Genomic DNA, 22,022 nt, shown 5'->3' on the forward strand with positions numbered 1-22,022 from the left:
ACTGGCCGCTGGAGATTCCGCCGGAAGTGCCTCTACGAGATGCCGATGCCGCGGCCGCTGGAGATGCCGTTCTAGCGATAGCTGCCGAATAAGTCCCTGGCTGCTGGAGATGCCGACGGAAGTGCCGCTGCGAGATGCCGATGCCGCATTTTGCGCTCTCGAATGGGAGTGTATGAGGATCACAGAGCAGGAATTCTGTCCTTCTCTACAGCTTAAATAAAATAATTTTTTTGATCTTTTTTGTTGTTGTTGTTGTTGTTTGGTCTCTTTGGTCATTTTGTGCAAGATGCTAACGGTCTCATCAGATCTGAACTATGCTAAAAGTGGTACCGCCAGACCCGGAGATTGGCTGAATGGATTTGAAAACGGTAAAACTCAACTGTTTAACTCTAGGGGAGTTTGAAAATGAGCCTATTTACAAAAAAAAAAAAAAAAAGTGGAGTGTTCCTTTGAGATAACTTGAGGTTACCCACAAAATAATGTTTTGTCTTACATATTTTACCATACAGTAGTGAAATGGATCACAATTAAATAATTTTGCTGTTTAATGTATGATTTTCTATTGCCTACCAAAATATTGACATTTCTTACCTATAGATGTAAACACTGGCCCAACTAGGTTAGCCTAGGGCAGGCATTGAAAAACACGTCTGCGTTTCAGTGGCATCTTCTGTTCCATTTATCTGTGTATTTTCACAAACTACTACACTGGTGAGGTACTTTCAGTTTCTCAAGAGCGGAACCAGGGAACGCTTCAGTAAACTTAAGGTCTTAGTGTGTGTAATTTTGTATACATAAACGATATAATTTTGTATACATGCTGTGGAAAATTAGAAGTGAATATTAAGGTGCTCAGGACCCAGCTGTTTCTGGATCTGCTGAATCTCGTGCATTCAGGTTGCTACACAGCCTATTATATCCACATGTGCAACGCAGTGATCTCTCAAGCAGTCAGACTCGTGTATGTTCTTTTATGATCAAAAGCAGTCACACCTTACAAACACCTCTTTTGCACACGTCTCGAAACAGGAAGCACTTCTCAGTTGAGAGAAATAGAAACTTATGTGTTGTTCAGCCGTTGTCTAGTGTCTGTGTGTTCGTGCAGTAAAATGGCAGAATCCAATATTCCAGTGACTGAAGATCAGTTCAGCTGTTCGATCTGTCTGGATCTACTGAAGGATCCAGTGACCATCCCCTGTGGACACAGTTACTGTATGAACTGCATTACAGACTACTGGAATAACGATGATCAGACGAGAGTTTACAGCTGCCCTCAGTGCAGACAGACCTTCACTCCAAGACCTGCTTTAAACAAGAATGTGATGCTGGCTGAAATGGTGGAAAATCTGAAGAAGAAAAAGGTCAAAACAGCTCGTTCTGCTCTCAGTTACGCTGGACCTGGAGATGTGGGGTGTGACTTCTGTACTGGAAGGAAACGCAAAGCTGTGAAGTCCTGTCTGGTGTGTCTGAACTCTTACTGTCAACATCATTTTAAATGTCATGAAGAATCTCCTTTAAAGAAACGACACAAAGTGACTGATGCCACTGGACGCCTGCAGGAGATGATCTGCCCTCAACACAACAGACCTTTGGAGGTTTTTTGTCGCACTGACCAGCGATGTATTTGTTTGATATGTGTGATGGATGAACACAAAAATCATGATACTGTTCCAGCTGAAGCAGAGAGGACAGAGAAACAAGTATGAAATTAAAATTATTTTATTTAATTGATTGCTTTTCAAATTAAATGACATGAATGTGATCAAAAGTTAAGACTTCACTTGTTGTTCATAACAGCATTTTTCTAATGGGTGATTAACATTGTGTGCTTAGAGATGAATTGTTATTGTTTTGTTTTGTTGCTTCAGCGCATATTGATAGGTAATAAATGAATAGTAAAATGTGGTGTTTCATGCTGTCAAGACGAGACAACTTAAAGGGTTAGTTCACCCAAAAATAAAATTTCTGTCAGTATTACTCATCCTCATGCCGTTCCACACCCGTGAGACATTCGATTATCTTCGGAACACAAATTAAGATATTTTTGATGAAATTCAATGGCTCAGTGAAGCCTGCATTGCCAGCAAGACAATTAACACTTTCAGATGTCTAAAAAGCTACTAAAAACATATTTAAAACAGTTCATGACTACAGTGGTTCAACCCTAACGTTATGAAGCGACAAGAATACTTTTTGTGCACGAAAAAAAAAACAAAATAACAACTTTATTCAACAATATCAAGTGATGGGAGATTTCAAAACACTGCTTCATGAAGCTTTGAAGCTTTACGAATCGGTTATTTTGACTTTGGCAGTTTGATTTGCTCTGAACCACTAATTTGAAACAAAAGATATGTAAAGCTTCGAAGCTTCATGAAGCATTGTTTTGAAATTGCCCATTACTAGATATTGTTGAATAAAGTCGTAATTTTGTTTTTTTGGCGCACAAAAAGTATTTTCGTCGCTTCATAACATTAAGGTTGAACCACTGTAGTCACGTGAACTGTTTTAAATATGCTTTTTAGTAGCTTTCTGGGCATTTAAAAGTGTTAATTATCTTGCTGGCAATAGAGGCCTCACTGAGCCATTGGATTTTATCAAAAATATCTTAATTTGTGTTCTGAAGATGAACGAAGGTCTTACGGGTGTGGAACGACATGAGGGAGAGTAATTAACCCTTAAATGCATGACAGTTTTGCCAATCATTCTTACATATTCGGGTCTTTAACGACCCGGAACTATATCTAACACTGAAGGATCTCTACCTGTCACGATAATATAAAACTCCTCTGATATTTGAGCAACAATTACAGAAGAATAAAATAAATCATATTTTGTTACCTTTTGGAGCTTGAAAGGGCTCCGTTTGAGCAGATGTTTTATGCTATCACCACTGTCCTCGTCAGAGCTCATTTGCCAGTAAATTCAGCAAATAATAGGCTAGTTTTATGTTTGAGGTCACAAATATGAGCCCATTCGCGATCTCAAACGTATTCTCAAAACAATATAATTTTCAACATCTTCAAAATCAATATTTCGATCGCTAACAGCTTCACCAGATCCATCCAGTGACAGTTACAGTCATATTTGATTGCGTTCATACTTGCTCTGCAGTAAATCGCTGAGCCAATTCATGTTTTTCTTATTATTTCGTTTTCTGTCTGAATGAGTCGTCACTTCAGCATTGTGTATCAGACATTGCCACCTTGTGGAATAAAGGTGAATTGCAATTATTCCATCATCTAAGATTCAATTATTGTTGTGAAGAAAAAATATACCTACACATACACACCTCGGGTCATTAGAAACCCTATACAATTTTTCCAAAAAATGAATACAAAAATAAGCATTCTTTTATAATTTTATGATTTTTTTCTTGTTATATTCTTTATAATGAATTGATTGAGGAATACCAAGAAGGTTGATATCTAACTTTAAAAATGAATGAGGAGGAGGGTAATGAATGATGTCCCGGGTCACTAAAGACCTGAGGTATGCATTGAAGGGTTAATGACAGAATTTTGAACTAACTCTTTATTCAGGAATATTGCAGTCAGCCATACAAAAATTACTTTTGTTTTTCATGAGTCTCTTTCTTCAAGTCCAAGACTAGAGTCAGTAGTTCCCGAGTCACGACTTAAGTGCGACTGGAGTCCAAGTAGCAGACTCGAGATAAATTCCAGTATAAAAAATATCTAGATGTAGTATGTGAAATCTATTGAGAGAAAACTGAAGTCTTCTAATGTTTACAATTATTTGTTCATCCTCTCAGAAACGGGTTGGAGAGAGAGTAATAATATTACAGAAGAGAATTCAGGAGAGGCAAACAAAGATCCAGGAGCTGAGAGAATCTGTGCAGACTCACAGGGTGAGTTTTAAAAAGAGGAGGAAAGTAACTGTCATATTGAATGGACTGATTCTAGTGGTTCTCTGTGTCTCTACAGCGCTCTGCACAGGCGGCAGTGGAAGACAGTGAGAGGATCTTTGCTGAACTGATCCGCTCTATTGAGAAAAGCCGATCTGAGGTGACACAGATGATCAGAGATCAGGAAAAGGCTACAGTGATTCGCGTTGAAGAACGACTGGAGCGACTGAAGCAGGAGATTGATGATCTGAGGAGGAGAGAAGCTGAGCTGGAGCAGCTTTCACACACAGACAATCACATCCATTTCCTACAGGTTTAGAATGATTTTAATATTATGGAGCAGACTCTTTAATTGACATTTGATTTGAGACACCATTATAGTTTACTGTTTAAGGATAGGGAAACACCAAACCGATGCCAAAGAAATATCACTGATAAAAGCCGACTGCAAGAGATCCTGTCAGCCAGCATTGCACATTCTGCATAATTCAAACTGTCAACAAAGCAGCACATGCTTACTGTTTTGAATATCATTCATGCTGATCACTTTCTATATTCCACTCGGCTCATGCTACACTCACTCAGGTAGGCTACATGATGTAAAATTAGAACAGTCTTCTGTCTGTACTGCCTTGACTTGTTTACTCATTTTCATGCTTCAACTCATTCACTAAACTCTCTCTCTCGCCTGACATCCCGACGCCGATTCTACATGTTAAATTGGACCCAAAAAACCTGACAGCATCCTACTAGAGCCAACATTGCCCAATGGCCGATCGTCGACCCAAAAATGAAAATTCTGCATTAATTACTCATCCTCATGTTGTTCCAAGACCTTTGTTCACCTTAGGAACACAATTTAAGATATTTTTGATGAAATCCGAGTGGTATATGACTCGTCTACAGACAGCAATATAATCAACACTTTCAAGGTCCAGAAAGCTACTAAAGACATTATTAAAACCAGGGGTGTCCAATCCTGCTCCTGGAGGTCCACTGTCCTTCAGAGTTTAGCTCTAACCCCAATTTAACACACCTGAACCAACTAATCAAGGTCTTACTAGGCATAGAAACTTCCAGGCAAGTATGTTGAGGCAAGTTGGAGCTAAACTCTGCAGGACAGTGGCCCTCCAGGACCAACTTTGGACACCCCTGGTTAAAACAGTCGACGTGACTGCAGTGGTTCAACCTTTATTCAACAATCTCTTCTCTGTCATTATCTTTATCTAATTGCAGCTGTAAGCACAGTGAAGGCTTCAGTGTTTAGGTCCGAATTCTGCCTCAGTATTGGCCAAATCTGATCACATGAGCAGCACGACGTATGCGTATGATGCTGATGCAGGAGCTGGCCAATAATGAGTCACGAATTTTAATTTTTGGGTAAACTAATCCAACTGCCAGTTGTTCTGCTCGATGTGAATGTTGACAAGATTGTATTAGACCAGGTATTCCAAAACTTTTCTGTCAGTTGAACCCTGTAACCTAAAATATTGACTTGAAGTACCCCCTCAGGTTTTAAAAGGTTAGTTCACCCAAAAATGAAAATGTATTACTCACCCTCATGCCGTTTCACACCGTAACACCTTTGTTAATCTTCAGAACACAAATTAAGATATTTTAGTTGAAATACGATGGCCCCATGAGGCCTTCATAGAGAGCAATGACATTTCCTCTATCAGGATCCATAAAGGTACAAAAAATCTAAATCAGTTCATGTGAGTACAGTGGTTCAATATTAATATTATAAAGCGACAAGAATATTTTTGGTGCGCCAAAAAAAACAAAATAATGATTTATTTAGTGATGGCCAATTTCAAAACGATGCTTCAGGGAAGAATCGGCTCATAAATGAATCAGTGTGTTGAATCTGCTGTTTGGAGCGCCAAAGTCACATGATTTCAGCCGTTTGGCAGTTTGACTAACGATCCGAATCATGATTCGATACACTGATTCACTGTGCTCCGATGCTTTCTGAAGCAGTGTTTTGAAATCGGCCATCACTAAATAAGTCGTTATTTCGGGAACACGAGACCGGACAATGAACATAGAGAAAACAGGAAATTAAATACACAGATGAATTAACCAAAATGGCATACAGCTGTGAAGGATAACGTTAGTGTCCATGGTGACAGATGATTGCGGGAAAACGGAACAAAGGAGAACATGTGACAGATGACAACCAAAACAAAACAGAATGTGACTTAGTCCATGACAATATTTACCATATGTCTGTTGTCTTTTTGTATGTAGAGTTTCCAGTCTTTTTCTGTTCCTCCTGCATCTACAGACGACACTGTCCATTCTGGCTTGTCTTATGATGATGTGAGAAACTCTGTCTCTGAGTTAAGCAGTAAATTTATGAATTTCTGCAAAGAGGAGATGGAAAAGTTATCTGGTAAAGGTAAAGTACAGAGTACAACAAAATGAATGAATAAATATTGTGTGGATGTGAATAGAAAAATAATTATTATTAATAATTATTATTATATTATTATTTTTGTTATTATTGTTTATTATATTATTGTTTATATTTTATTATTGTTTAGATACTTTTATCAGCACAAATCACACTTTAAATATCTGTTTGTTTCTGTAGCGCAATACATTCAAATCTGCTTAGTCACTGGACCCAGAACAAGGGAGGACTTCTTACACTGTAAGTGTTATAAATATTCATACAAATAAAGCAAACACATACTTAAAGGTGAAGGGTTTCATTTCTGTGTCACTATCAGCAGGGCCGCGTTATCCTAATGGGCAACATGGGCTGCAGCCCAGGGCCCCGAACACTTGGGGGGCCCGCGAGACAATCCTCTTTTGCGTTTTAAAACGCATCGTTGTCACACCCGAATCAAGAGTCACAGGCGCGCAGCGGACACGCACGCAGGAATACAACCAGGACAGTGTGCGTAGCGTCTGGATATGCACGTGCATATGGGTGGATTGGTGGCCCGCTATTACATGCTTAACACCAAGGTATACTTCGGGCGTTCGCATCGCGTAATTTTCGTCATCAGGAGGGTTCGCAGATGTCCGCGCTCCCCGTCCGCGTGCAGCCCAATTTTTGTGATGGCACGGACCGTGTGTGTACTGTACAACAGCCCATGCAAAAGTGAATTGAGTGCTTGAAAACAAAAGTCCACTAGATAGTGCGCAGTGCACACGCCGAACGCATCTTTCCGCAGCCAAATACTTTTAGCACGCGCGTCTGTGCGCGAGACAGAAGCCGTGTGCATGTTCATAAAAATGAAGCATAATAGAAATAATGTTGTCAATAACTTGCTAAAGCTTATCTATGTTGTTACTACTAAAATCATTAGTAAATGGACAAAGAAAGGGTCCATACAATGTCTTAACGATGATCTATTGCATTTGACCGTCATTTTTAAGGTGGGTTTCTGAAACTTATGCATGCAGTAATGTTGGTACAGAATTTTAAACGAGTCGTATTGGTTTTCTGAAAAAAAAAAAAAAAAAAAAAACGGCCACATCTGCACATTTTAAGATATTGCACAAGTGAATAAATGTAACTCGTACACTCGTTGGGGTGGATACTTTTTATTCAACGAAATAAAATGCACATAAAACGTGATGAAAACATATTTAGAGAAGAAACTAATAGTACATTTATTAGGTATAAAACGTGCATTAAAAAAGTCTGTGACAGAATAATTAACTAGAATAATCTTCGGACACATCGCATCTGAAATGATGCTATGACCATTCTGAAATTCCAAAGCCAGAGTCGAATCGGTCGAATTTAAACTTGGACTTGGTAAAAAGCCGTTTTTAAATTTAAATTTTATTTTTTACATTTTTAGATCAGCAATGCAAAGTCATAATGATGGAGGAGCGCATATGAGCCTGTTGTTTTTGTCAATCCATCCTAGAAATGTTTTTACCATTTTTGTCCGCATGTTTTAAATTGATATCTTATTCATATTAAAATCTTCATTCGCATAAGACGCGAGATTATGGATGTCGAGGGGGAGGGGGGCCCCCTTTGCGTTCGTTAGCCCAGGGCCCCGCGAAGGCTTAACGCGGCACTGACTATCAGCACCAAACCCTATTGCAGTGGTCTGACATGTTTGAGTTTGGGGTTTGGATTAGCTACTCTACAAACTATTGTTTGAAAGTTGTCATGAAAGCAGTCATTATTTTGCTTTCATTTTTAAATAAACTTAATAAAATCATTTCACTTGAAAGCTTGTGGAATAGATCAGTGATCTTGTCGCTATATCTCAATTATATCTCAATTAATGCTTTGACAGTATTACGACATTACTGTACAGTATTACAGTGTTTTTTAAATGCAGATTGTGTGTTTCAGATTCCCATCAGTTTACTCTGGATTCAGAGTCTGTGCATAAAAACCTCCATCTGTCTGAGGGGAACAGAGTGGCTACTTGCACTGCAACAATCCAACTGTATCCTGATCACCCGGACAGATTTGATGTTTGGCCTCAGGTGTTGTGTAGAGAGAGTGTGTGTGGACGCTGTTACTGGGAGGTGGAGTGGAGCGGGAGTCGTGGTGTGGGAATATCAGTGTCACATAAGAGCATAAGCAGGAAGGGCAGGGGGGATGAGTGTAAATTTGGAGGTAATGATCAGTCCTGGAGATTGTTTCTATTTCCCTCTGTATACATATTAAGTCACAATAACATTAAATCTGAACTCCCTGTGGTCTCCAGCTCCTCTAGAATAGGAGTGTATGTGGATCACAGTGCAGGAATTCTGTCCTTCTACAGCGTCTCTGACACAATGACCCTCATCCACAGAATCCAGACCACATTCACTCAGCCGCTCTATCCGGGGTTTGGCTTAAATCAGGACACATCAGTGAAACTGTGTCATCTAGAAGTATAGATGATATAGAGCTTCTACAAATCATCACAATGATATGACATTTAGACTCAAATTAAGTTATTAATGATTTTAGTATTACAATCATTCATTTCTCCATTTCACATGAGCTTTATGAAAGATTTTAAAGGATTAGTTCACTTTTAAATAAACTTTTCCTGATAATTTACTCACCCCCATGTCATCCAAGATGTTCATGTCTTTCTTTCAACAGTCGAAAAGAAATTTAGGGTTTTTGATGAAAACATTCCATTATTTTCCTTATAGTGGACTTCAATGGCCTCCAAACAGTTGAAGGTCAAAATTACAGTTTCAGTGAGGCTACAAAGGGCTTTAAACGATACCAGATGAGGAATAAGGGTCTTATCTAGCGAAACAATCGGTCATTTTCGGAAAAAAAAATACAACTGTATATGCTGTATACACAAAATACCACCTACGGACCTACGCCTTCCTTATTCTACGTTCAAAGCGATATTTTGTGTTTATAAAGCATATACAGTCGTTTCACTAGATAAGACTTATTCCTCGTCTAGTATCGGTTAAAGCCACTGAAGCTGCACTGAAACTGCAATTTTGACCTTCAACCATTTGGAGGCCATTGGAGTCCACTATAAGTTGAATAATCCTGGAATGTTTTCATGAAAGCCCTTAATTTCTTTTAGACCGAAGAAAGAAAGACATGAACATCTTGGATGACATGGGGGTGAGTAAATTATCAGGAAAAGTTTATTTAAGTGTGGACTAATCCTGATTGATAAATTTTCTTTTCTACATTGCACTTTCACAAAACAGAAATAACTTTTTTTCTTTTTTTTTTAAGGTAACGGTGTGGATTTAATATGTTATGTTTTTTGTTTTTTTTTCCTAGAAATATCCCAGTACAGTACACTTTGAAATATTGTAAAATAAATGTGAACACAATTAAATCTATATTATATTGAACGGATTTTAATTATTTATTGTGGGTCTTGCTGTGAGTTTAGACCTCACATTTTCGTTTTAGACACTATATATGATTGTGGTTTGTAAATTAATAAAACGTGTCATACTTTAATATGGTTATGAGACGGAGTTTAATGTAGGCATTGTGTGAGCGCCCTCTACCGGCCACATTGACTTTGCATTTTCACAAAATAAGTATCAGACAGTTCCTCAAACGCAGAACAAGTAAACAGTCGTTTATATATTTAGGACTTATTATCTATTTAACTGTCTGTCTACATGTCACTCTCTCTAGAATCTATTATCTGGACGTTGTTGACAACATATTCACAGATTCGAATTTTCCGGATAAAAACTTGTGAGATAAACATCTCTTTTCAATCGTAGTAACGTAGACAACGAACTACACCCTAATTTTCCTTAAAAACAAGCCTTCATCCGCACTGGACAATAGCTACATTGATCTCTATTAGATCTTAAAGGTGCCCTAGAATCAAAATTTGAATTTACCTCAGCATAGTTAAATAACAAGAGTTCAGTACATGGAAAAGACATAGGCCTACATTGAGTTTCAAACCCCACTGCTTCCTCCTTATGTAAATCTCATTTGTTTAAAAGACTTCCGGTGTTACAATATATTCGGTTCCTGAAATATTCTGTTCCACTGGGTGGCGCTTACGCGAATATTCATGATATCCTTCTATTGTGGGCGTGTCCTTGAGACAACGCACAAGCGAATGGAACTGAAGATATTAGTACACGCTCCTCAAATCACAACTGTTTAAAATATGCAGTGTTAAGCAACAGTTCATATGTTCAAAGCAACCGGTCTCATGGGAGAGACGTACCAGTGGGCAAGTTTTCGCGAGACAAAATTACGTACCTGCGAGTATGTCTCGCCGCAGTTTCTGACAGAAACGAACGCTAGAGGCCGACAAAACGTTGATGAACGCTTTTGCTCGTTTTCACGCACGGTTTCGAGGACGGCCGGGGTCGGATTATGGATTCGTAAAGACTCGTTTTGGCGTCTCCTCGCGCAATATCACGTCACGGCTTCAAAACGCATCCGACCGGAGTGCCCGATTTGTAAATTAATGTACTTTGGACTCTCCGGCTCTACGCGTTTCGCTTTATTTGACCGTGACCAAACTTGCTCGGTAGCTCTGCCGATACGGAGTCGGACTTAGGGCGAGGAGTTGACTCCCCCTGCGAATCCCGCGAAAGGCGACTGACGGCAAAAAAAAAAAAAAAAAGAGCTCAAAGAGAGATCTAAACTAGCTGAAAAACGAACGCTTCTTACGTCACGTTTGCTTTTATTAACACTATCGGGTAGGTTTAGGCGTGGCGTCGGTGGGAAGTTATTTTAAAACGAAACGGAGCGCAAATGTCAAATCGAGAACCGCGGCGATTCGTCTAAAAAGCAACGTCATAAAAACGTACCGCATTCACCCTATTATCTGCTCCGGCAAAAAAATAGCGATATGTACTCACTGGTACGTTTTTTGCGACTCGCGAAAACGTGCCCACGGGTACGTTTTCGTCATGAGACCAGGTTGGTTCAAAGCAATGCATAGTTTGTGTAATATGATCAATCGTCAGAGCTATTTTGCCTCATTGAGTACAGTACCGGACAGGCATTCAGATAAACAGTTAACGTAATGATACATCAGAGCAAACATGAGCAAATAACCTTGTTTTACACTGTGGTTTTCCGTTTAGCTTTTTTATGTGTGAAGCTTTAAAAAGTTTTTGAATAGTTTGATTAGTTTGCTTCCTTTGTTGTAATTCTGTGACTAGGCTACTGCATAGTGTTGACAACTTGAAACAAACCTCTACAAATGTATCTGTGGCCTAATAAAAATATTTTCAGTGTTTATCACCACAGTAAGACTTACTACCCTTTATCAACACCAAACTACAAATATGTAATGTTTTCTTACTGGATATCATGACAAATTATCATTATAGTCCAACAAGTAAATGCACACTTGATGTTATTTGTGACATATTTTTGTTGCAAAGCAATATCAATTTTTTTGTTGAGTTTTTCACATTCAACTGTTTTTCCAGCAAATTTCGTAACGTGTAAATATTTGTACAAACAAAAAGATTCAACAACTGAGACATAAACTGAACAAATTTCACAGGCGTTTGATCAACAGAGTATCTGAAAGTCTGATGTGGCACCAGCATATCATCCTCATGGACAGCACCAGATTTGCAGTTCTTGCTGTGAGATGTTACTCCACTCTTCCATCAAGGCATTTCACATTCTCAAACATGTCTGGTGGGACTAATGGTTACATGTGGTTTGGCACTGGAAGGACAATCAGCTGTCCTTCTGTCTCCCTGTAGCACTGTCTCAGGCATCTTCATGTGGGTGTGTGATGGAGGGATTCCCACCGCTGTTTTGACTCCTTTACACATTTTAGGAACACTGCAGTTTATTTCTCTGTTCTCGTCTGCAGTCCTCTTGTCTCCTTCAGCAGGACTATGGCACTTTGCACAGGTGATCAGAGACCCTGGGCATCTTTCTTCTGGTGTTTTTCAGAGTCAGTAGAAAGGTCTCTTTATTGTAACTGTGACCTTGATTGACCTATAGACCTTATTTACCAGAGAAACAAGTGCACCACCATCTTTATAAAATTGTCTTTGAACTTCCATTTTGCGGTAGCCCTGTACATTTCTATGGCATCGCTGTCAAAGAATAATTAGTTGGTTAAGTGGATTTACTTGTTGTAGAGTTAATGAAAGATATCATGAGCATTGTTGGTAACACTTTAGATTACTGCCCGGAAAGTACTGCGTAATTACAACAAATTTACAGCGTAACTTTTAATAATTATAGTGTAACTATACAGTAAGTATGTGTAAGTATAGGGGAACAATATGTGAAGTATTGGGAAAGCGGTAACAACCAGGAAAAATGACAAATTATTCATACTTTTAATATTTTATAACTAAGGGTACGTATGACATAACTAAGGGGTAAATATGACATTACGGGCCGTAAATTAAAGTGGTGCTTGTTACACTCTTGTTTCATGTAGTTACAGGGTAAGTAATTAATACAAATAAATAAATAAAAACGCAGTCATATCACTTGGAAAACTTTATTTGAAAAACAACTTATTTCAAAACAGATTTAAAGTTGCAACACTTCTTATTCGTTTCTCTTGTTTGGCTTCCTCCTCCTCTTGTTCCTCTTTTTCTTTCTTTCCACTGATGAATCTTAAGAGGGAATCCCATTTGCTATTCTGTATTTAAAAAATACAGAACACCCGGAAATGTGCTCACCGTTTACTCATCTTTTACCCTCATGCCATCTGAGATCTATACGACTTTCCTTCTTAAGATGAACACAAAAAGGATTTTAAGAAAAAAATTAATCATCTGGGAACGCTTAATAATGCAAGCTCACGTGTTCCTAAAAGTCGATGCATCAAACAGAACAGCAATAACTACAGTAATCCATACGACCCTAATGGATGAATCGATGTTTTCTGAAGTGAAACGGTACGTATTTGTAAGAAAAATACCAAATATTTAAATATTTTTAAAACTTTCGACCAGCTGTCTTCTGCACGTGCATGCGAGGGTTGAGAGCTCATGCTTGACGTAACTTGAAGCGCGACGTAAGCGTGCCGAGAGACTCCGAGAGTTGGATGCCGTCAGGTTTTTTGGGGTTTTTTTTTTAGTAATGCTCATAAACAAAATACACAGAATAGCAGATAATGAGAATGAGAAACAAACAAGACAGAATAACAGAGACGGCAGTTCTCGCGCGAGTTACACACGAATCTCCCGCGAGAACGTCATGAAGCTTCACGTTGCTCATTTCAATGTGCTTCATCGAACGCGAAGTCGACTCTCATGCAGGCTCTGGTGACAGTTGGTCGGAAGCGAAAAGATGAATAGCCTATCATGAGAAAATTTCGGGGTGTACTGTATTTTCTTATAATACAGAACAGCAACGGGATTCCTTCTTAAGATTCATCAGCTGAGAAACAAGAGGAGGAGGAGGAAGCCAAGCGAGAAACAACAACAACCAAAAAACGGACAAAACTTGTTACTTTCTGTCAGGACTTTAGAGTTTGAAATGAAAAGTTGATTTAAAAAAAATTAATAATACGTTTTGTAGACCTGTTTTTAATAAAGTTGTTTTTAGTCAGTGACATCAGATTGTTTGCATTTTATTAATTACTTAACCTGTAACTACATGAAATAAGAGTGTAACAAGCTCCACTTTAATTTACGGCCGTAATGTCATACTTACCCCTTAGTTATGTCATAAGTAGCCCCTAGTTATAAAATATTTACAGTATATATATATAATTTGTCATTTTCCTGGTTGTTACCCCTTTATTCCCAATACTTTACATATTGTTCCCCTATACTTACACATACTTACTGTATAGTTACACTATAATTATTGAAAGTTATGCTGTAAATTCGTTGTAATTACGCAGTACTTTCCGGGCTGTAATCTAAAGCGTTAACTCATTGTTATGTTTAAAGCAGATGTCTAAACAAATGTCAGTAGTTCGGGAAGATTTTAAAACGAGCAGTTCATTCATAAATGTAATATCGCTGTGGAAATACAAACCGGAAGTCAAAAGACAACCAACGCTGAAAAGGGGCGGAGCTACATAAGGTCTATAGGTGCATGTGCAATAATTGAATAACATGACAAACATTGTTAAATAACAAATTCAGTTGTAGCCTATATAAATATTAATTACATTAAATGTTATAACAAGTACAGAAGTAATTAATCTATGAATTCTCTAAAATACTCTAACATTGAAAAGACATTTAAAAATTCAAAACAATGTGTGAAAAGAAGCAATGCTAAATGTGAGGATCTGAGGTAAATATTAAAACAGGTCCTTGGCACTCGGGAACAGCCTTCATGCATGTCCAGATCACACACTGCCAGAGCTATCCAAGACTTCAGCTCTCACATCCAATCTGAAACAGACAGTGACTTTACAAGATGATGAGAATAATGTGGAAACATCACAAGAGCAAAACAGAACCATATTATGACATTGGTGATGATAATAAAAAATAACGTCATCTTGTAAAGTAGCTGTCTATTTTTTTTCTGTGTATTTTTGCTGTATTACCTGACAGAAATAAATGTTATTATTATTATCAGAATTATTTTATTTGACTGCTTTTTAAATTGTTTTAAATAAGATGCATAAAGTTGTTTGAGTATGTGTTATTTTTGACACATTTCAGGGTTTTGTGCTGCAATATCCTGCCTTGTCAAACTTCGAATATAACGAAACTTTACGAATTATAATTTCATAATTATAATATTTTAAACAAAAATAACGTTCTTTAAGTAGCTGCTGGCATGTCCAAGAAGACTGTCATCAAAACAAAGCTCCAAAGATTTATATTCCAAAGGAATATTGTATTACCTTTTCGAAATAATCTATTACACAGTTTTGAGGAGCGTGTACTAATATTTTCAGTTCCATTCGCTTGCGCGTTGTCTCAAGGACACGCCCACAATAGAAGGATTCTATTGAATATTCGCGTAAGCGCCACCCAGTGGAACAGAATATTTCAGGAACCGAATATATTGTAACACCGTACCTGAGCGTGCAATGACTCCTCCCCTATTACAACATTTATTAGCCTTTTTTTTTTTTTTTTTTTTTTTTTTTAATGACTTTAAAACCTAGCGCCGCCACTGTTACCTATTAAACTTAATTAAGCTTTTAACTTTAAAATGAATAACGAGTATTTGCTGGGTCACATGACCATGAAATTATAAAAATGACTTCCTAGAAGTGACTGTCTGTTTTGCACACGTCTCAGGACAGGAAACACTTCTCAGTTGAGAGAAACTGAAACTTAAGTGTTGCCATTGTCTGTATCTCTCTGTGTGGCACAGAAAATGGCAGAAGCCTGTATTTCAGTGGCTCAGGATAATTTCAGATGTCCAATCTGTCTGGATCTACTGAAGGTTCCAGTGACCATCCCCTGTGGACACAGTTACTGTATGAGCTGCATTACTGACTGCTGGAATAAAGATGATCAGAAGAGAGTTTACAGCTGCCCTCAGTGCAGACAGACCTTCACTCCAAGACCTGCTTTAAACAAGAATGTGGTGTTTGCTGAGATGGTGGAGAAACTGAAGACTGCTTGTCCTGCTCCCAGTTACGCTGGGCCTGGAGATGTGGGGTGTGACGTCTGTACTGGAAGGAAACGCAAAGCTGTAAAGTCCTGTCTGATGTGTCTGAACTCTTACTGTCAAAGTCACCTCGAACAACATGACAGTCTCTTTAAAGATAAGAGACATAATCTGATTAATGCCACTGGACAACTGCAGGAGATGATCTGCCCTCAACATGACAGACTGCTGGAGGTTTACTGTCGTACTGACCAGCGATGTATTTGTTTGATGTGTGTGATGGATGAACACAACAATCATCAGACCATTTCAACTAAAGCAGAGATGGCTGAGAAACAGGTACGAGAAGCACATGTGGTGTATAAACTAGAGATGCACTGATATATCAGCCAATAATAGGTACCAGTCAATAAAAGCTAATTTTCACACTATTGGCCGATTTTGCAAGAAGTGTTTGTGCACGAAGGCACCACATGAAACGATTTCGTACAGACTTCTGAGGCAGCAATGGTTTAATGATCTACAGCAAAATAGCACAAGTTTTGGTGATAACTAAGCAAATATTTAAGCAGCCTATTAGAATTAGGGCTGGGCGATGTATCGAATGCTTTTGTCACGCGCATTTCGTCAGTAAAGCCGGTTCCCTGATTGCCGCTAAATCCCCATCACCTGCTTTCAAATGGAGCGCCATTTAATAGACAGAGCCGTAGTTAACTGATAAGACACGCAATATCGCGTCCAATGTAATCGGCTTTACTGACGAAATGCGCGTGACAAAAGCATTCGATATATCGCCCAGCCCTAATTAGAATAGTAATTTCTCATTAGAAAATTACATCAAAAGTGGAAAACAATGGTCAAAAAAGTACATTTACACACAAACTGACCACCAACTGCAACTTTCAGATGCCATCTTTATTTTTTAGCTCAACTGTTACAGAATGGAAAGCACAGGATTGAGCGTTGTGCGCATTTGTGAAGAGCTTTGTGCAAGTTTACAGCAGTTTAACTTTTGAAAATCCAGCATTTTGTTGATCCTGGTAAGCACTCATTGTCACAGTTGTAAACACGACGACGGCATCAAATTCTTCCATGAGGGGGTGTGGCATGGCATTTGTTTCCAGGCGGACCATGAGGCCCCGCTTAGTGCGTTTTTGTTTTAAAGTGGCGTTTTTTTTTTTTTTATCAGACATTCAGCCAATGGTCCGTGGGTGGCTGAAGCTAGAGGAGGCATGGGTCTATAACTTCTCCCTGAATTTCCCACTGCCCTGTATCTTGCTCTCTCATTGGCTGTAGGTCATCGCCAATTTCACACAACAGGATTTTGAATCGCAGACAGATCCAGGTATTTAGCATGTCAAATATCTCACTGGCGTCGGCAAGGCGTCAGTGATTCTCTCAGATCGCGTCTTTGGTAATTCACACTGCCTGATTGTCACTCGTGTGAACGAGCACTGATTTTGGACATTTGTCGGCAATTTCAGTGAAAATCAGGGCATCGTGCAGTGTAAACTCGCATAAGGGCTTACCTAAAAAGGCACGAACAGTTCATCAAAAAAAAAAAAAAACTTCAATGTACAGATTAAAGATTATCTGAAAATCTCTGTAAAAAGATTAGTTTACACAGAAATTAAAATGGTGTCATCATTTATGAAAATGTGCAAGAGCCATTGCCTTTTGCCAACAAATGCTGTCAAAATAGTATTTTATATCCAGTACCAATTTAGTTGATTTTAGAGTGTTGGAGAAGAGGAAGATTATCAGTGAATCATGACTTAAAATCACACAAAGTTATTGTGTGACATCAGAAAGAAAAAAAAAGCACAAAAAAAAAGCATGGATTTAGTCCCTTTCAATTTTATAATACATAAAAGAATGTTTAGAATATTTTTAAAAACATTTTGTGAAATAAAGTCATACAGATTTGAAACAACATGAGGCTAAGTAAATTATTTTCATTTTGGGTGAACTATCCCTTTAAGGAGGATTGCTGATATTTACTGTTATCTGTAATAGAAACTTTTGAGTGACATTCAAACAAAGTTCCAGCAGAGAATCCAGGAAAGAGAGAAGGAGCTTTGTGAGCTGAAAGAGGCTGTGAAGACACATAGGGTGAGTCTTAAGTTTTAATGAGAAATGTTTCCAGTTCTGTCAGGACTTTTAAGGTCATTACATCATTGTGTCACCCAGTGTTGTTGGGACACTTCCAGTCTCACTGAAGACCATGAGTGACCTATGAGTATCTTTACAGCGTTCTGCACAGGCGGCAGAGGAGGACTGTGAGAGGAGCTTTACTGAACTGATCCGCTTCATTGCGAGAAGCCGATCTGAGGTGACACAGATGATCAGAGATCGAGAAAAGGCTGAAGTGAGTCGAGCCAAAGGACTCTTGAAGCGATTGGAGCAGGAGATTGATGATCTGAAGAGGAGAGACACTGAGCTGAAGCAGCTTTCACACACAGACAATCACATCCATTTCCTACAGGTAAGTATAGGAAAACAACTTTAGGATGATATTATTACAGGGAGGTTATTAGGGTTAAACCAACTAAAACATAACCTTTAATTGACCCTAAATTACATAACATTTAAAACCTAAACTGAAGTATAATTAGCAGTTGTTATTCTGACAGGAATGGTGTCCTGAATTGGGTACGTTGTGTGTTGTGTATGCATGTAATGATCAATATGTAATGATCTCTCCGAACAGAAACAGACCTCTCATCTGCAATTTTTAAAAAGTTCTTGAACACTGGAAAACTTTTCTTATTCAATTCTGTTCTGTTTTTGTCCCTTTTCCAGAGTTTCCAGTCTCTCTCTGTTCCTCCAGCATCCACAGGCAACATCAATGTCAGTTCTTTTGCCTCTTATGATGATATAGGAAAATCTGTGACTCTGCTAAAAGAGAAACTTGAGGAACTCTGCAATGAGGAGATAAAAAAGATATCTGGTAAAGGTAAGTACTCATTTGTTCACTTTAAAGGAGTGATGTATCATAAAAACCTCCAAAACAAGCTAAGAGAATTTAATGGAGTTGATTTAATATTGTGTTTACATGTGAATTACACCATGTATGTAATTTTTTCATTAGTGACATACATTGAGATCATTACCACAACTGAACCCAAGTCCAGAGATGAGTTCTTACAATGTAAGTGTTACTAACAAAAAGCAAACACAAACTGTCAGACATTTATGAATTCTCAAGAAGTATATATCAGTTGTTAGCCTGAATTCTAATCTTTGTTATCATCTGAATCTAATTTTCTAGCTTTACATTATTTAAAGGCCACACATCACCTTGGTACTTAACTTCAAGTGTATTTTTTCCCCCATTCAGATTCCAGTCAGCTCACCCTGGATTCAAACACTGCACATAAATACCTTCGTCTGTCTGAAGGCAACAGTGTGGCTTCCTTTATTGGGGCTGACCAGCAGTACCCTGATCATCCGGACAGATTTCATGATTTTTCTCAGGTGTTGTGTAGAGAGAGTGTGTGTGGACGCTGTTACTGGGAGGCTGAGTAGAGTGGGAAGGCTGGGATGGGAATATCAGTGTCATATAAGAGCATCAGCAGGAAGGGAGATGGTGATGATTGTGTCTTTGGATTTAATGATCAGTCCTGGAGATTGTCCTGCTCTGACTCCAGGTGTGCATTTAGACACAATAAGAAAGAAATTGAACTCCCTGTGGTCTCCAGCTCCTCTAGAATAGGAGTGTATGTGGATCACAGAGCAGGAATTCTGTCCTTCTACAGAGTCTCTCATTACACAATGACCCTCATCCACAGAGTCCAGACCACATTCATTCAACCACTCTATCCAGGGTTTGGGATCAGTTTAGGATCAACACTGAAACTGTTGTCTTAAAAGATTCTATGTCATATTACAGGTTTAAGCATCATGATAAAACGGATGGATATTATGTTGTTAGCAGTGTCCTCTCTCCCATCAATCTGGGTAACAATCCCACATACATTTGAATCTGGACACAAACTGTGCAGTAAATCTGTGTCTGATGCCAATCAATCAATCAATCAATCAATCAATCAAAACTGCTCTGTAAAGCTATATGGATCTATTAAAGGATCCAGTGAACACTGTAACTGTATGAGCTATTATTGATGAATTATAAATGGACTGCTTTGCTGCTAGTATTCACAACTACAGTATGTACTTCAAATCACAGAACTCAGATGTCTTATGAATTTGTTAAATAAAATAAAACATTTGTTAAAACTGTAAAATATTACAGTAGCTTATTTTACAGAAGGCTTGGACAAGATAAAATACTCTTGCAAAATTACTTTGATACTAAGGACATTGTTAATTGTTTTTCATTATAAAGTTATTTTATAAATGTCATCGACTGGGTTGCTGTATTTGGCCAATCAGATACTAGCAACAAAATGTTGTATAATGACGCAATAAAGCTCACATGTAATAAGCCTGATGTACACAACTAATAACAAAAATAAGAATAAACAGTTAACTTAGGCCTATTTAATAAAAATATCAGCACATTTGATGACGCCATTGTATTGTTTTTTTAAGATAACATGAGGTTAGCCACATGTACATTTGTATGGTTCTTAAATAATAATAAAAAAAAACAGATATACATTTAAAAAAAAAAAAAAGAGGTTAGCCACAAAATGATGTTTTGTCTTACTTATTTTACCATACAGCAGTTAAATTGATCACAATTAAATAATTTTGCTGTTTTAATTTATGATTTTATATTCTATTACTAAAATATTGACATTTCTTACCTATATGTAAATACTGGCCGAACTAGTACTAGGGCAGGCATTGAAAAACACGTCTGCGTTTGAGCGCCACCTAGGCTAGGCTACTGTCTGTACCATTTTAGCTGTGTATTTTCACAAAATTCACTGGTGACCTACTTTCAATTTCTCAAATGCAGAACTAGGGAACGCTTCAGTATCAGATAGATAGAAACGTAAGGTCTTAGTGTAGGCTATATATAATTTTGTATATATGCTGTGGAAAATTGGAAGTGAAAATTTAAGGTGCTCAGTCAGGACCCAGCTGTTTGTGAATCTGCTGAATCTCGTGTATTCAGTAGGTTGCTACATAGCCTATTATATAGGCTACTATGCTGTGTGCAACGCTAGTGAATTACCTCAGAGAAGCAGTTAGACTCCCTTGTATTTTCTTTATGGTCAAAAGGCGAGCCACACCTTACAAACACACCTGTTTTGCACACGTCTCGAGACAGGAAACACTTCTCAGTTGAGAGAAATCGAGACTTAAGTGTTGTTCAGCAGTTGTCTAGCTGTGTCTTTGTGTTCGCGCTGTGAAATGGCAGAATCACGTATTTCACACGAAGATCAGTTCAGCTGTTCAATCTGTCTAGATCTACTGAAGGATCCAGTGACCATCCCCTGTGGACACAGTTACTGTATGAGCTGCATTACTGACTACTGGAATAACGATGATCAGAAGAGAGTTTACAGCTGCCCTCAGTGCAGACAGACCTTCACTCCAAGACCTGCTTTAAACAAGAATGTGATGCTGGCTGAAATGGTGGAGAATCTGAAGAAGAAAAAGGTCAAAACAGCTCGTTCTGCTCTCAGTTATGCTCGACCTGGAGATGTGGGGTGTGACTTCTGTCCTGGAAGGAAACGCAAAGCTGTGAAGTCCTGTCTGGAGTGCCTGAACTCTTACTGTCAACATCATTTTAAATGTCATGCAAAATCTCCTTTAAAGAAACGACACAAAGTGACTGATGCCATGATAAATATTACTGTTTATATTACTATAAATATACTTTAAATAATAAATAATAATAAATAATATTACTATTGTTACTGTTGTTGTTCATAACAGCATTTTTCCAATGGGTGATTAACATTGGTATGCTTAGAGATGAATTGTTGAGTTTTGTTGCTGCAGCGCATATAGGCTAGGGAATGAATGAATAGTAAAAAGTGGTGTTTCATGTTGTCAAGACGAGAAAACTTAAAGGGTTAGTTCACCTAAAAATGAAAATTATGTCATTAATTACTCACCTTCATGTTCTTCCACACCTGTAAGACCTTCGTTCATCTTCGAAAAAGCTGATCTGAGAAAAGCCGATCTGAGGTGACTAGTGATGGGCATTCCGGCTCTTTTTCGTGAGCCGGCTCGTTTGACTCAGCTCCCGGAAAAGAGCCGGCTCTTTTGGCTCACAAA

The 22,022-nt window shown here is 38.3% G+C and overlaps 1 protein-coding gene and 1 pseudogene across 3 annotated transcripts; both read left to right on the plus strand.

Moving 5' to 3' along the window:
• Positions 1-449: 449 nt before the first annotated feature.
• Positions 450-8,898, plus strand: LOC137002362 (tripartite motif-containing protein 16-like). 3 transcript variants are annotated; one of them, XM_067361931.1, is made up of 6 exons: positions 450-1,700; positions 3,773-3,868; positions 3,945-4,178; positions 6,116-6,266; positions 6,462-6,521; positions 8,196-8,898. In XM_067361931.1, the coding sequence occupies exons 1-6, from the start codon at positions 1,110-1,112 to the stop codon at positions 8,729-8,731; spliced, it is 1,668 nt and encodes a 555-aa protein (XP_067218032.1). In that variant the 5' UTR covers positions 450-1,109; the 3' UTR covers positions 8,732-8,898. The 3 variants fall into 3 exon arrangements, with proteins under 3 accessions (XP_067218032.1, XP_067218033.1, XP_067218034.1); XM_067361932.1 differs by having other exon boundaries at positions 6,116-6,260; XM_067361933.1 differs by having other exon boundaries at positions 8,182-8,429.
• On the plus strand, positions 8,414-20,339 carry LOC137002361 (tripartite motif-containing protein 16-like; annotated as a pseudogene).
• Positions 20,340-22,022: the final 1,683 nt, after the last annotated feature.

This window comes from Chanodichthys erythropterus, chromosome 16, assembly GCF_024489055.1.
Source record: "Chanodichthys erythropterus isolate Z2021 chromosome 16, ASM2448905v1, whole genome shotgun sequence".
In the NCBI taxonomy this organism is placed as follows: Eukaryota; Metazoa; Chordata; class Actinopteri; order Cypriniformes; family Xenocyprididae; genus Chanodichthys; species Chanodichthys erythropterus.

Excerpts from the sequence above, each read along its gene's own strand:
- LOC137002362 (XM_067361931.1), top strand. The coding sequence starts at position 1,110 with ATGGCAGAATCCAATATTCCAGTGACTGAAGATCAGTTCAGCTGTTCG. Across the intron at positions 3,869-3,944 it reads AATCTGTGCAGACTCACAGG|CGCTCTGCACAGGCGGCAGT; the intron begins GTGAGTTTTAAA and ends GTGTCTCTACAG. Across the intron at positions 6,522-8,195 it reads AAGGGAGGACTTCTTACACT|ATTCCCATCAGTTTACTCTG; the intron begins GTAAGTGTTATA and ends TGTGTGTTTCAG.